Below are 17,168 nucleotides of genomic sequence, written 5' to 3'. Positions count from 1 at the left end.
TCTCTGATTAAATGTCTAAGAGACTTTTTTTTCCCCCTAGTAATGAAGATCAAATCTAGGGCCTCATTCATGCTAGCCAAGCACTAGGCCACTAACCTTTATCCCTAACCCTTTTTGTTCAGAAACAGGGTCTCACTAAACTGCCAGGCTGGCCTCAAACTTGCAATCCTTCTGTCTCAGCAGCCCATATTGCTGGGATTACAGGTATGTGTCATTATACGAGACTCTTAATATAGCAAATGCCTATATCCCTATATGACTATAGGAATTGAAAAGGGATGACAAATTTGGAATCATATATATGTATATATACATGCATATATACACACACATAAATGTATTCAAATACACAAAGCACATGTAATTAATTCTACCACTCTCCTCTAGATTAACACATATAAATGCCACTAAATTAATATATTAAAATGTATGTATTGCTTCACAGAAAATATAAGTAATATACATAATTATACATTTGTATTTATTTTCTGTCAAAACACTAGTTTTACCTGTTTAGGAAGTCGGAACAAGGAATTTTTATAGAAAATATCCTTAGCCTGGCTCCATGTACCATCAATGATGATGATTGTAGAAGGATAAACAGGAGAATCTAATATAAATTCTTCCAAATCTGTAGCTTCAGCCCCTGGATATAATATTAATGTACTAGACTTCCGGCAGACAGTTGAAAGTTCAACATCTCTAAAAAAAAAATATTTAAATTATCTTTATTAGCTGTGGGGAAAACAAAAATTTTATGATATTTATTGAATTCCTAATAAAAGTTCCTCTCTACCTAGTTATTTATCTAATCAAATAAAAATACTAATTAGTTCATAAAGTATAGGTTAAGTGTCTCACAATTTTGTGTACTCTACTGATTCATTAGCCACAATTCTACCAGCCTCCCAATCTTCACTACTCTTCTCCATCTAGACTTTTCTACCCAAATGCCAAGGGCATAATTTTAACCCTCCCAAAGAAAGATCTGTGTAGAAAAGAAACATCTTAAATTGCCCTAAAATTCATTTACCTTTCTTCACTAAAGCGACGACCAATCTTTACTTTACACTTGTCCTGGGGGAGGCATGCTGCTAGGAGAGGAACTGTCCGCAACACTTTGTTTTCCTTTAATGAAAAAAATTAATGGAGACATAGATTTTTTACTTAAACACACTTTTAAAACATTTATAATGAGGCAGGGGCTGAGGCTAGAGCTCAATGGTAGAAAACTTGCTTAGTATGCATAAGGCCCTGGTTTCTATTCCCAGTATTACAAAAAAAAAAAACTATGGTCTGGATTGTAGCTCAGTGGTAGAGTGCTTACCTAACACACATGAGGCCCTGGGTTTGAGCTCAGTACCACATAAGAATAAATAAATAAAAATAAAGGTAATGTGTCCATCTATAACTAAAATAATAAAAAAAAGTTTTTTTAATTATGAACATTTGATTTATCACTTTACATATAATTTTCATAAATCTTTTACTACAGACCACAGTTTTATAAGAGGTAAAAATTTCTCTGATATATCAGCACTTAGCATACTATAAGTGTATCTTTTTAATGTATGTAGATATGTTTTTATTCTATGTAGATATGTTCATAGGTTTACTTATCCAATAAAATAATATCAATCTATATAATAGGATTATAAAAAACATAAATTTGTGTTTAGATAAACTGAATTTTTTGGCAAGGATTTAATTTCAATAATAACTACATTCTGTACTATATCAGCTTGAACATAACTGCCCAGATCTTTATGACTGGACAGCAAGAAAATACTCAAAAAACAAAACAATGGGGCATACCAAATGGTCACAGAAGCCGATCTTAAAGAGTTCCAGATGCTCTGACTGCAAATTGGTGCGGCAAATATAGAAAGCAGTATGGAGATTTCTTGGAAAATTGGGAATGGAACCACCATTTGACCCAGCTATCCCTCTCCTTGGTCTATACATAAAGGACTTAAAAACAACATACTACAGGGGCACAGCCACATCAATGTTTATAGCAGCACAATTCACAATAGTTGAACTGTGGAACCAACTTAGGTGCCCTTCAATTAGATGAATGGATAAAAAAATGTGGCATATTTACACAATGGAATATTACTCAGCAATAAAAGAGAATAAAATCATGGCATTTGCAGGTAAATGGACAGAGTTAGAGAAGATAATGCTAAGTGAAGTTAGCCAAGTCCAAAACACCAAATGCCGAATGTTTTCTTTGATATAAGGAGACTGATTCATAGTGGAATAGGGAGAGGGAGCATGGGAGGAATACACAAACTCTAGATAGGGCAGAGGGGTTGGAAGGGAAGGGAGGGGAATGGGGTTAAAAATGATGGTGGAATGTGATGATCATTATTATCCAAAGTACATGTATGAAGACTCAAATTGGTGTGAATACACTTTGTATACAACTAGAGGCATGAAAAAATGTGCTCTATATGTATAATAAGAATTATGATGCATTCCACTGTCATATATAAATAAAAAAGTAAAAAAAAAGAAAGAGCTCCTGATGCTCAAAATGGAACAATTTGAAAAAATAAATAAATAACATAGTATTCGACTATAAAGCAAAGTATAATATAGACTAGAATGATATAAATGATTGAATAAATAAGTAAATGGGGGAGAAAAAACAAATCTTCCTTACAGTACAATTCCAAATAATAAATGTAAATACTCCCCACTCCAAAAAGTGAAGCTGTCTCCCTCCCATTTCAGTGTGGACTAGAATTATAGCCTTGCTTCCAAAGAATAGAGAGAATGGAAACAGAACCAAATAACTTCAAAGAGGAGAAATCTAGTGACTGATTCTGAAAATTCCATTCATTTAGCCATCATCAGTGATTTTTTTCCAATATTCTAGCCTTCAACACTGGGAACCACCTGTCTTGTTACCACAAGAATTCTATCTTAAATCCTGTTAAGACAGATGTTTAACTATGCCTTAAACGTATTTTAGGAGATTTTCCAGTATTTCATAACATACTTTCCTCCTTAACATCACTGTGAGATTTTGACATAGATTTAGTCACTTTCTAAAGTCATTTTCTACATAATATATATATATATATATATATATATATATATATATATATATATATACACTCTTAAAAATGTTCTATCCTATCACTTCTATATAATCTCCATCAAGTCTTCTTTTCCCAAAGTCCCCTTCTGAGCTTATCCAAATGCTTTTTACTCACTTTTTTATGGGGCATTCATCAATTTGACATACCTTTTTACCAAAAATAGTGTCCTGAAGATAAACATAGGCAGCCCAGAATTACTAAACTAGAGAAAGACTGAAAAGTTACTTTGTTGATAAAGAAAAGCAATATGGGGTTATTTGTATATGCATACAATACATATGTAGCATGCACTATTTTGGATGGATCATCTAAACTGTGGATTAACTATGGTTAAAAAAATTTAAGAGATTTGAAGTATATTAAAATTTCCACCAGTTAATGAAAACACCTATATTTTAAAAGCTATCTTATGTCTGGAACTACATAATAATTCCTTTTGTAAAAGCCAGATTGAATTTAAGATGTCCTGACTTCCTTCCTTCTTAAACTCAGTTTAAGCTTCAGTTTATATTAAATTCATTCATACTATGCAATGAGTAATTTTGTATTAACTAATTAAAAGTATCCTATAATCTCCTTCCCTCCCCTCTCATTACTGTAGTTAATCAAAGGTTAAAAACATATATATACAATGGCACAATATAATTGTAACCAGAATAAAAAAATTAATTAAAACATCTTTAAATATATCACACATATTATAAAATATAAATTTGCTCTATTCATCTTGAAGAAACTAAAGATTTTTTTTTTTACTTTTTTACTCTGTATGACTAAAATGCCAAAGCTACTTCTACTTTTTTACTTTGTATGACTAGAATGCCAAGCTACTTCTACTTTAGCAAGAAAAGACATGAAGAAACATAAGCTATGACCAAAATTTTTAAAGGAAAGATTTTCTTAGCTCTTTACTTACAAAATTACATTTTTTTCACACAAAAGTTGTTGGAGTTCTAAATTTATACACTAATAAAACCATTTTATGAAACATGTTTCTAAAGCACTTGATTCTATATTATCATATAATATATAAAAAAATTTCTTCAAAAAAGTAAGCATTTATAAACTATTTCTTCTTGAAATGCTAAAAAGCTGGGAGGGATGAGTATTTATCTCTGTATTTCCTCTTGTGCACTCATATTCTATCTGAAATTGTATGGTTTATAAAATCTTACCTCTGCTGGATGCTGAATTATGTACAAATGGGTAGAGATGTGCAGAGGGTGTACTGGTAGAAATGGACACAAACATACTTTCTGAGGTCGGCTAAAGAGCAAAAAAGAAAACAACCTGTAAATTTGTAAAATATAAAGATATGATGATATCCTAATACTTAAACATAATCCCACTATGTTATATAAAGAGGTTTGCTACAGCTGTAGTCTTTTCAAAATGAAACACCAAGAATAAACTTAATTAATCAGTCTTTAGACATGAAAATTGGGAAGAGATTTACATAAATTCTTTATCATTCATACAAATTAAAGTACCTCAAAGAGTCTTCTTAGTGAAAGAATACTCTTAAGTCACCATGGACTTTTATTTATGAAGAAACACTTTTTCTAACTTTCACTCTAAATTTACCCTTAATGGCCTCAGTAAAAATGTCCAATGAGACTAATTTTTTAAATAATAAATTGAACTGAAACATTATGGCCTTTTAAAATGTAGTTTTGAAAAACTTAAATAATTAAATATAACTATAGAAATCAAGTTATCTCAATATCTTAAAACCATTAATATTTACCAACTGTGCTCTAAAATTCTATTAAAAGTTGATTGTCTGAAGTTGGTTAAATTCTTAGCCCACACCACTAACACTGATTTAACCCACAAATCTCTGCAATATTTAGAACATTTTTAAGTACAGTATCTAAGCGGAATAATTCTGTTCATGCTGTAAAACATTCCTCTCTCCTTTTATTTACAAATTTCTATTACTCCCAGAATTTTTGAATTCACTTTAATTATAGTCATATATATTTCCTTTATGCTTCTACTTATATTTCTATTTTAAAACTTGACTATCCTTATGATTTATTTTATTTTCATATATGCTTTTCTCTTTCAGACAATGAACCCTCTAAGAACATGCTTTTCATTTAAGTTTGTATCATCCAGGGTAGTCTTTCTCAAACTTCAGCTTATATCAGAATCACCTAGAGGGCACATTAGACTGCTGAGTCTCACACCTTTAGAGCTTCAAATACAGTAAGTCTGGGAATTTACATCTCTAATAAGTTCCTGGATGGTGCTGATGTTGCCTATGGGGGAAGAATAAGGTCATGGAAGACAAAAAGACCAGTTTGAAATGCAAGTCACTAGAGGTGTCCACCCACGTGGATTTTTTTTAATTTAAGTAACTTTTAATTCATTCATATCTAAATCCTTCCAACTTACCCATACATGCACCTGAGGACTGGCAAAGCCTGATAAATTTTTGTGAGCAGTAGTGAAAAGAAAAACAAACTACAAAGCTGTAGACAAAGGAATTAACCAGACCATTTTCCTCTACATGAAAATATGACCTTCACCAATTAACTAGTCCTGTTACCCTGGCTATCTGACAACTGTATTGCTAAGCAACACTGTATGTGATTAAAATGATCCAACTGGTAGACAGCCTGATGCTATTGCCTTGGAAGTGGAACTTAAGACGGGACCTAATTTGTCGTACATATTAGCCAACATGTTGGCGTGGTGAATAAGTCTGATGAAGCTTCCATAGGAGTATTGGAAAGCAGTTTTACCAGGCCACAAGCTTGACAGAATTTCAACCTCTATGTTTGGGTTATGATCAACCTGTTGGTCACTTAGCAAAAGATTCTTGCTGTTCACAATTTAAAATGTGCTTATCATTTGTACCAGTTGACCTTTCCTGAAATCATGCGGTATTGAGTTAATGTCTTTAAATCTATTTCCATGCCAGAATCTTACATGAGAAATTTAGAAAGATTAGGTGCCAAAATACCCAGCACAATACTTGTATATTTTTAGTATCATACAAAACCAAAATTCCAGGAACTAAGAACACTCTAGACCTTATGTGATTTATTCCTTCAGTCATTTCAAACATTGTAGGCCCTATAAGATTATTTGCCTGCTCTTTTTATGTTTACATCTCCCACATTCATACCAGTATACATCAGGTTTGCTTTTACCTATTGGGGTTTTTTGTTTTTGTTTGTTTGTTTGTTTGTTTTTCCTTTTACCAAGTCTTACAGCTATTTTTATTTAATATCTTTCTATAAGTCTTATTTTTTTGCTGTTATGGGAAACCTCCATTTTGAAAACCTAAGTTTTTACAGAAGCACATGTCTTTAAGTCTCCAGACCAAAAAAAAAAAAAAAGCCTACAGTTAATTTAATGTTTGCACTCTGAGGTGCAACTTAACAGGGAGGGCCTAAAAAAAAGAATGGGAGGGGGCTATTAAATATTTTTAGTAAAATGTTGCCTTTGTCTCGTGCAGAACCTGTAGAATATATGCTCTTTAATTTAGTAAATATTTTTTAAAAGGTAGAGATGCTCTGTTATTGTAGGTAAAACAATTCTTAATCATAAAGTTTCTGAACTTCTTGTAATTTTTTTCATAATTATCAGAAGTTGTTTACCAACTTTTTGTTTGAAGTGTGATTTTTTTTCTTTTATTCCCAACCTCTTGCAAAAAAAAAAAAGAAAAAAGTGGGTTTCTGCTGATGAATTGAGCAGACATCTAATATTTTATATGCCTTTTGAGCTGTGTAACTTAATATTTGGATACTTGATAATTTTGTTTTATTATGTAATTGATAAAATGGTGATGTGTATTAATGTTAGTTCAACAATATATTTATACTGTCTGGGAATGTGTGGTTATAGTTCTGTGGGAGAAATAATTTGTCAGTGTTCACCAGCTTGTAAAAACTTAGTGCGAGAGCTTAAACATCTAAATAAATAATGAAATGCATTTATCAAAAAAAAAAAAAAAACAAAAACTGGTCAGTAGATAGAGGGTTGATGAATAACTACCAAAATGTGTCACTGACAATGTCATTGTCTTGGGCATGTCCCACATTTCCAAAGTACTTCTTGATAAAACTACTAACAATGAGACACCAAGAACGTTCTAGGGAATAATTACTGAATACAAGCAAATATAAAAATGTAATCATCAATGTCTAGTTTTTGAGCTAATTTATAACAGAATGGCCAAAATAAGAACTGAAGTTTTCCATCCACTACATTTACAGGGTTATAAATGTATTATAAATACTGTTTTTCTACTCACTAGAGTTTATCTTATTCAAAATCTATACAACACAACTAATGCTAATTATATTCTTAAAATATAATGGAAACTTCAAACAATTTCCCTAAGGGAATTTTTTAAAGTAAGTTTTTTTCTTCTTTTCTCATTAAATATGTAGAAATGAATAAGATTGACTTGCCTTGTACCCAATACAAGGTTAATCTGTCACTCTGAGCATGTACTCTATGACAGCCTGTGGGATAATAAAATTATATCTGACATACAACTAGAGATGCTGGGACCCACAAAATCACCTTTGTGGACTGAGGTTGTGGCTCAGTAGTAGAGTGCTTATCTAGCATGTGTGAGGCACTGGGTTCAATTCTCAGCACCACTTATAAATAAATGAATAAAATGAAGGTCCATCAACTACTAAAAAATATATATAAAATAAGTCATCTTTGTAAAGCTTAAATTTCATACATAATATTCACTGAAAGATTTTTCCTCATAAGTACTGATTTTAGCCAAGATAATCTCACATAAATAAACTTTAAAGATTAGTAATTAGATGCATAATTACTACTTTAAAGGATTTCTTTTATCTACTCAACAAAAGCAAATGTAGAATCCAGAAAAATAGTGCACCTCAAATTTTCCAGGATGCAATAAATTTTTATAATCCCAACAAAGTGAAAAGACAAAGAACAAAAAGTTGTATGATTTTTTCATTGGGTTAGTTGAATATCTACACTGCATTACACATAAAAATGGCAACAGCTTTCTATTTTTAATAGGCTTTGGAAAAGAAAATACCACAGTGCCCTCTGCTGTCTTTTAAAGAAACCAAAGTGATCCTTAAGATAAATGCTAATTTTTAAATTTCTGAAATTACTTACTCATCATAACTAATGAAAAAAGAAAGATTTTCATAAATTGTTAATATAATATTTTAATAAATTTTCATTTCACAAGTCAAAGAAAAGTAGGTAACATCTTCCATGTTTGACTGCTTCATGTAAAAATAACAATATACCACTCCCAATTTATTTTAAATTAGATTCATAAATTTATATTACAACTGACTTCAGGAGTAAAGGAAAGACAGACTTAGAAGGAAAAAAATCACTGTTGTAGAATAGGTAGTAATTTTATAACAACAATAAATATCTTTAGATGAGAGTTTCAGAGGCCTGTGCCTTAGAAAGCATGACTAGAGCAGTGGAGAAATCAGCAAGATCATCTAAACTGTAGATTCATATCTTTCTGCTGCTAACAATGAATCTTACCCTAATTATATATAGTGCTTTTTTATAACTTTATGTATTTATTTGTTTATTTATTTTTATGTGGTGCTGAGAATCAAAACCAGTGCTTTATGCCACTACCTTCACAGTGATTTGAAGTCACTAAGAATAATAATAATAATAATAATACCTAATATTATGATTATTTAGCACTTTAAATCATTTATTTCATCATCATTTATTCCTTCTTAGTATCTATTTTTGTATATAAGCCACATCATCAGTATGTAATAAATACATGTAATTATAAATACAAGTATACATATTAGAAATGCAGCCTACTATTTTTAATCAATTGTGGTATGTCATCAAAATAATCTTTACTACTGGCCTGGAGATAAGCTTGTTCTTATACTGGATCTATAATTAAGGAAAGTTTCTGTGAGTGTTATTCTAATTAAAGAAGTCTTCAGAGATGCCAGATGTCTGCTGACCAAAATCCTTGCATCCAAGAGATGACCATACTCAGCAGCTAAAAAAATTGTAATGAAAAATGACAAATCAACTGAGAATCTTACCATAATCAGGAATATTCATTTATCCTATGATTTACTACTTAGTAATTTTTCTCTCACATTTAATTCACTATAATCCCAGCAGAAACAATTTCTTCATCATTCCATGCAATCCTAACTGTACATTACTGGGAACTAGATATGGAATAAATAATGAGTGAATGGATAAAGAATACCCACATGACTTACTACCTTGTTTTTGTTTTGTTTGCAGTGCTGAGGATTAAACCTTTTGCTCTGCTACTGAGTTACATATAAATTATAAATCTTACCATAATTATATACATTGCCTTTCTTTTATAACTTTATTTATTTGTTTGTTTGCTTGTTTATAAATTAAGATCTACAGCAGAAATCTATGCTGCTTACCCACTGGCCAGCGAAAGGGAACAACATGAATATACATTTTTATAAGCAAGAAATCAAAAAGGTATTTTACAGAAAATAACACTAATAAACATTTTCATTTTGCTCATTATTTTACCCCCTTCCCGTATCTAAGAACTATCTGTGTTTTAAAATACAGATTTATGTGGATAATTTATTGGGAGAGCATTTAGCTTAATGTTATATAAATGTCCATTCCCACAAAAGAATATAAAAAGAATTGAGAATTTTCCTTGGCATAAAGATACAGAAAATGTATTAAGATTTAGGTTGGGGTTAGTATATACAAAAAAGAATATAATATTGCTATGAATAATCCATGGATTTTGATGCCCCCCCCAAAAAAAGCGAATTTCACCAATCCAATATTTATGTACAGCTGATAAGTGAATATTACTGAAAGTCTCAGGATGAAAAAAATCTCCATCATGAGGCAATTTATTTCTGGTGACCTGCAGCATTAACACATATAAAATTATTAACTTGCCTATAGAAAAACTACCCTAATCGTGAAGTTGGATTATTAAAAAACACACCAACTTCATAAATAGTCATGATATTTCACAGAAGGAAAAGAAGAGGAAAAAGGCAAGGAAAGGAGAAAAGGAGGAGGAGGAAGACTGGCAGGAGAAAAAGTAAAGAGGAAGATCTTAACATTTATTATATACTTTTAGGTGACAAACTATGCTAAATGCTTTATCTTCATTTAATTCTCTGTCAAAGGGGGATAGTATTATTGTCCTGGTTTACAGATGAAGAAACTAAGACTTACAGAGGTTAAATAATTTTCCCTCAAAAAAAAGATGGAGCTGGAATACAGTTGTTTATAGAACATGCCTTTATAATACATTTTATTAATTCCACATCACATACACATTTAATGTTCAATGAAATATTATTTTAATATTTTATTCTAATTTGTTATATAGAAAGCAGAATGCATTACAATTCATATTATACATATAAAGAACAATTTTTCATATTTTGGGTTGTATACAAAGTACATTAACACCATTCATGTCTTCATAAATGTACTTAGGGTAATAATGTCCATATCATTCCACTATCTATTTTACAGCCTTGCCCCCTCCTTTCCCCTCTCTCCCCTTTGCCTATCTAGTGTTCATCTAATCTGCCCATGCTACCCCTTCCAACCCCACTATGAATCAGCCTCCTTCTATCAGAGAAAACATTCAGTATTTGTTTTGGGGGAATTGGCTAATTTCACTTAGCATTATATTCTCCAACTCCATCCATTTACCTGAAAATGCCATGATTTTATTCTCTTTTATTGCTGAGTAATATTCCTTTGTGTATATATACCACATTTTCTTTACCCATTCATCTATTGAAGGGGGCATCTAGGTTGCTTCCACAATTTAGCTATTGTGAATTGTGCTGCAATAAATATTCATGTGGCTGTGTCCCTGTAGAATGCTGTTTTTAAGTCCTTTGGGTATAGGAGTGAGATAGCTGGATCAAATGGTGGTTCTATTCCCAGTTTTCTAAGGAATCTCCAAACTGCTTTCCATATTGGCTGAACCATTTTGCACTCCCACCAGCAATGTATGAGTGTACCTTTTCCCCCACATCCTTGAGAACACTTATTGTTTGTTTGTATTCTTAATAGCTGCCATTCTGACTGGAGTGAGATGAAGTCTTAGAGCAGTTTTGATTTGCATTTCTCTAATTGCTAAAGATGTTGAACATTTTTTCATATATTTGTTGACTGATGGTATATCACCTTCTGAGAAGTGTCTGTCCAGTTCCTTGGCCCATTTATTGACTGGGTTATGGGGGGGGGTATTAGCTTTTTGAGTACTTTATATACCCTAGATATTAGTACTCCACCTGATGTGAAAGTGGTAAAAATTTGCTTCCAAGCTTTAGGTTCTCTATTCACCTCACTGATTGTTTCTTTTGCTGAGAACAAGCTTTTTAGTTTGAATCATCCAACTTATTAATTCTTGATTTTAATTCTTGTGCTTTAGGAGTCTTATTAAGGAAGTAGGGGCCTAATCTGATATGATGGAGGTTTGGGACCTACTTTTTGTTCTATTAGATGCAGCGTCTCTGATTTAATTCCTAGGTCATTGAGAGATAGGGGTTTCATTTCATTTTGTTGCGTATGGATTTCCAGTTTTCAAGCACCATTTGTTGAAGAGGCTATCTTTTCTCCAATGTATGTTTTTGGTGCCTTTGTCTAATATAAGATAAGTATAATTATGTGGGTTAGTCTCTGTGTCCTCTATTCTGTACCATTGGTCTATCAGTCTACTTGGGTACCAATACCATGCTGTTTTTGTTACAACTGCACTGTAGAATAGTTTCTGGTATAGTGATGCCACCTGCTTCACTCTTTCTTACTAAGGATTGCTTTAGCTATTCTGGGTCTCTTATTTTTCCAGATGAATTTCATGACTGCTTTTTCTATTTCTATGAGGAATGTTATTGGGATTTTGATTAGAATTGCATTAAATTTGTATAATGCTTTGCGTAGTATGGTCATTTTACAATATTAATTCTGCCTATGCAAGAACAAGAGAGATCTTTCCATCTGCTAAGGTCTTTTTTAATTTCTTTCTTTAGCATTCTGTAATTTTTGTTGTAGAGGTCTTTCATCTCTTTTGTTAGATTGATTCACAAATTTTTTTCTTTTCTTTTTTTTTTTTTTGAGGCTATTATAAATGGGGCAGTTTTCCTAGTTTTCCTTTCAGAGAATTTGTCACTGATATAAAGAAATTCCTTTGATTTATGGGTGTTAATTTTGTATCCTGCTACTTTGCCGAATTCATTTACTAGTTCAAGCAGTTTTCTAGTAGAATTTTTTGGGTCTAATAGGTATAGAATCATATCATTGGCAAATACTGCTAATTTGGGCTCTTCTTTTCCTATGTGTATCCCTTTACTTTCTTTTCATCTGTCCAATTGCTCAGTGATTTCTAATTTCATTCCATTATGATCGGATAGGATAAAAGGTGGTATCTCTACTTTTTTATATTTACTAAGAGTTGTTTTGTGACATGATATATGGTCTATTTTAGAGAAGGATCATGTGCTGCTGAGAAAAAAAAATGTGTACTCATTCATTGAAGTATGAAATATTCTATACCTATCAGTCTAAGTTATTGGTTGTATTATTGAGTTCTATAGTTTCTTTATTGAGTTTTGGTTTGGATGATTATCCAGTGTGAAAGAGGTATGTAAAAGTCACCGAGAATTATTGTGTTCTGATCTATTTGACTCTTGTACTTGAAAAAGAGTTTGTTTGATCAACATAGATAGAGGCTCCACTGTTTGGGGTGTATAAATTTATTACTGTTATGTCTTGTTGGTGAATGGTTCTCTTAAGCAGTATGAAATGTCTTTGTTTATCCCTTTTGATTAACTTTGGCTTGAAGTCTACTTTATTTGATATGAGGATGGAAACCCTGCTTGCTTCTGCAGTCCATGTGAGTGGTTTGATTTTTCCCAACCTTTCACCCTCAGTCTGTGGATGTCTTTTCCTATGAGATAAGTCTCTTGGAGGCAGCATATTGTTGGGTCTTTTGTTTTAATCCAATCTTCCAGCCTATGTCTTTTGATTGGTGAGTTTAGCCCATTAACATTCAGGGTTACTATTGAGATATGATTTGTATTCCCAGCCATTTTTGTTTACTTTTGGTATTTTACTTAACTTGGTTTCTCCTTCAATAGTGTAAATTATTTTAACTATTATTTATCATGGAAAGTTTTCATTTCATCATCAAATCTAAAGTTTAATTTTGCTAAATATAAGATTCTTGGTTGGCAACCATTTTCTTTCAGGACTTGATATAAGTTGTTCCAGGATCTTCCAGTTTCAGGGTCTGGGTTGAAAAATCTGCACACAATCTAATTGTATGTGTATATGTAATCTGATTCCTTAACATAACACTAATAAATTCATATGCCCCCTATATGTAATCTGATTCCTTTCTCTCGTGGCTTTTAATGTTCTCTCTTTATTCTATAGGCATTTTCATTATAAGGTATCTTGGTATGGATCTGTTGTGATTTTGTACATTTGGTATCCTGTAACCCTCTTGAATTTGGTTTTCCAATTCATTCTTCATGTTTGGAAAATTTTCTGAAATTCTTTCATTGAATAGATTGCCAATTCCTTTGGTTTGGAACTCTATGCCTTCCTCTACCCAATAACTCTTAAATTTGGTCTTTTTCATGATATACCATATTTTTTGAATGTTCTGCTCATGGTTTCTTACCATTTTCACTGTGTAGTCTACATTCTTTTCAAGATTATATTGTCTTCATGGTCTGAGGTCCTGTCTTCCAACTGGTCTAATCTGTTGGTGATGCTTTCAATTAAACTTTTAATTTGGTTTATTGTTTCTTTCATTTCAAGGATGTTTGTTTGTTTGTTTGTTTTAGAACCTCTATCTCCATATTGATGCAATCTTTTGCTTCCTCTGTTTATGTAGCTCTTTGTCAAAATGATCTTTTTCAGCCTGTATTTGCTCTCTTATATCATCCTTTAATTTGAAGAACATTTTAAACATGTACATCCTGAACTCCTTCTCTGTAATTTCTTCTGCTGTGCTGGCCATGGATTCTAATAATGTGGCATCTTGATATGTTTGGGGCACTTTCTTCTCTTGTCTTTTCATATTGCTTGTATGTCTTCCCTTCTAGCACTGTGGATCTGAGGTGTTACTGTTTATACCTTAGAGGCTTATAGTGCCCTTGTAGGGATCCAATACCTCTCCTTTCAGGTGAAGGACAATATTATCAGATCCTAATATAACAGTATACACCCTAAAAACAAATGTTTGCTATTAAGATGTTTATAGTTCAGGCACAGTATATAGAAATGGTGAATTGAATTACCATCTACAATATATCAGTAGGTTTGCAAAAGGGTTTACAGTTCCTGATGGTGGACAAAGGACGAGGGGTAAGGAGTAGGATGAAATGCTGAGGAGGTAGGAGATGAGGACATAGTGTTGCTGTTATCTTAGGAAGTGTGAAAGAGAAATCTAGAGAGGAAGATTAGTAGCAGAAGAAAGGAATGGAAGTAATTTTGGGTTTACAAGAAAGTGGGAAGACAGTAGAGTACTAAAACAAACACACACTATATATTAAGAAAAAAAATGTTAAAATAGTAGAAATTGGTGGGATAAAAGGAAAAAAAAGAATATACAACACAGCTGTAATATACTATTCAGAAGTCCCAGTCCTCAAAATCTTAATTCATGCAAAATACTTGGTTTTGCATATGTTGGGGATGTGAGGGCGAGAGAATAGAGAGAGAGAGGAGAAAAAAATCTTGAAGGAAAAAACAGGATTATTTTGTTTGGAAATCTATATCTTTCCTGCTTCCCTTCTCATCCAATAGGTGGGGTTGTCTGTTGTTAGCTGGTCTCTGCCCTCAAAATGGTGAAGGTAACCAGGGTGTCATTGTGCAGGGGTAGCAAGACTGCTGAGGAGAGGGGAGTTAGAAACTGGGTATCTGGCCAGTTGGAGTTCCAAACTGGGTGTTGCCCCCCCCTGAAGATGGTGATGAAGGTGACCCAAGATAGAGGTGCCTGCTTTCAGCAGTGGGCTGTCAGGTCATGTTGGGGGAGCCGAGCAATGGCGTTGGACGATGAGTTCAGAGACGAGCTCTGTGGTGTACAATGTGTGGCTGTCAGCTGACTTTGGAGCCTGTGAGAGGTTGCAGGTAGGCTACTGCACGAAGTTCTGCTGCTGCAGAGTCCCAAGATGGTAGCAACCAGGGGAGTCCCACAATGGTAGATGGGGGTCCACTTGGGAGTGGAGGCCAGAGTTACTGCATGTGGGATGCTGCCGGGTGTCCTGAGTGGGAGTGGTGTTGGTGATTTCTGCTCAGGTGGGTGGCCAAAAGTTCTGTGAGGGTGTTGATGGTGCCCTCTCAGTTCCCCAGTAGTCCTTCATGGGCGAGTAGCTGGGAGACCTACTCTGATGCTATGTGGCCTGTAGCCCTAAGCAGGCACAGTGACTATGATTTCCACATGGGAGAAGGAATATCATTGGCAGAGAAGCAGTATTTTCACTACTTGAGTCCCAGGTCAGGGAGCAACACAGAATGCTGCCTCCCTCTGGCCCACCATTTTGGATCCTCAATGAAATATTTTAACACATAACTCTAGTCTCCAACCTCAGGCCCCAGAATGCCTACCATTAGAATTAAAACATTTGGAGATAAGATAAATAAAAAATTTTAAAAATACCCTTTTAGTTTGAAAGGGAATCTAGATGGAAAAGGTCAAAGTCCAAACATTTATAAAATTCTCCAGAACAAAATGGCTAAAAGTAATTAAATATATGTGATTAGATACCAAAAGAACTACATAGAGACAATCCCACAGAAGCTTACAGTAGAGAAAAGAAATATTCAAAGGTTAAAAGACAGCAAGTGGCATCAGAGTTGGATCTTGAACTAGAGTAGGTTTTCACACAAAGAAATGAGGAAGGAGCTTTTCATATAGGAAAAAAAAATACAGAACAAAGGTATAGACCCAAACATTAAAAAAAAGAAAAAAAATAACTTTCAAGAGCAGTTCAATGGACAACGAGGTATGTGAAAGTATGGCAAAGAAAGGGACAAGTGGACAGGCTAAGGACTGGCCTACAAGACTAGATGTCACACAGAGTGCCTGAACTCTTTTCTTTACATAATATATAAGCATGGAAGGTCTCCAAGAAAGGAATAAAATGAGCAGGCCCCGATGTTTAGAATAAACTTTGTGAAAGGGAATTGGATAGATGACAGAATGGAGCTTGGGAATCTATGACAATAAGTACAGAATCATAAAAATACATGATGGAGCAACAGCACTGAGAAAAACCAGATTCTAAAGAGGAGTTTAAATAGTACTCTCTTGTGAAACTCCAAGTAGTGATTCCCTCCTTTTACCTCTGTGCTCCTAAACCACATTTTTCATATTATAATACAATTATTGCCTGATATGTATTTCTCCTCTTAAAGATCTTATCTTTCAAGGTTGCTCAGTAACAATACAATCTTAAAAAATGGCCCAAGTAAACACATCCTTGGTCTTGAATTTGTAGCAAACTCAAATGATGGTGTAGACATACAAGACAGTATGAGTTGAGCAGTATCACCCAAAAAGATGTCTAAGTCCTAATCCTTAGTATCTGTGAATGTGACCTTATTTGGAAATCACGTTTATAAATGTAATTAAGTATCTCAGAATTTAGGGTGATATTCAATAGAGTGATTGTTATAAAAAAAAAAGAAGAAAGAACTTATAAACAGAGGAGAGATCAAAGTGAAAAACAGGCAGAGAATGCAGCAATGAGTCTATAAGTCAAGAAACATCAAGAATTACCAAGTAGCCACCAATTTTAGTCTTGTGCTTTCCAGAATTGTGAGAACAAATTTCTTTTGTTTTCAGCTACCAGGTTGTAATAATTTGTACTGGTAGCTATAAGAAAACATTAGACCCAAGGATGGTATCTCCTAATATCTTCTCAGTTACTACTGTGCCTTATTCATCTAGTAATGTCTCCTGTGAGGAAATTGATATCACTGACACTCTTGGATATCCTGGCCAGGAAGCTATATTGATACTATCAAAATTCTACAATGTCTCTGAACATC

At 33.2% G+C, this 17,168-nt stretch overlaps 1 protein-coding gene across 1 annotated transcript in view; it reads right to left on the bottom strand.

The window, feature by feature from the left end:
- Dtwd2 (DTW motif tRNA-uridine aminocarboxypropyltransferase 2) overlaps window positions 1–17,168 on the bottom strand; it is a 168,983-nt gene that overhangs the window by 138,606 nt on the left and 13,209 nt on the right. Inside the window, exons 2-4 of the mRNA XM_005338542.5 lie at window positions 4,286–4,376; window positions 1,034–1,128; window positions 510–702 (exon numbers count right to left, since the gene is read on the bottom strand). Coding sequence (XP_005338599.2) covers window positions 510–702; window positions 1,034–1,128; window positions 4,286–4,376 — 379 coding nt within the window. The remainder of the gene's footprint in view (window positions 1–509; window positions 703–1,033; window positions 1,129–4,285; window positions 4,377–17,168) is intronic.

This window comes from Ictidomys tridecemlineatus, chromosome 1 (genome assembly GCF_052094955.1).
Source record: "Ictidomys tridecemlineatus isolate mIctTri1 chromosome 1, mIctTri1.hap1, whole genome shotgun sequence".
NCBI classification, from domain to species: Eukaryota; Metazoa; Chordata; class Mammalia; order Rodentia; family Sciuridae; genus Ictidomys; species Ictidomys tridecemlineatus.
This window is presented reverse-complemented; position numbering and strand designations above follow the sequence as displayed.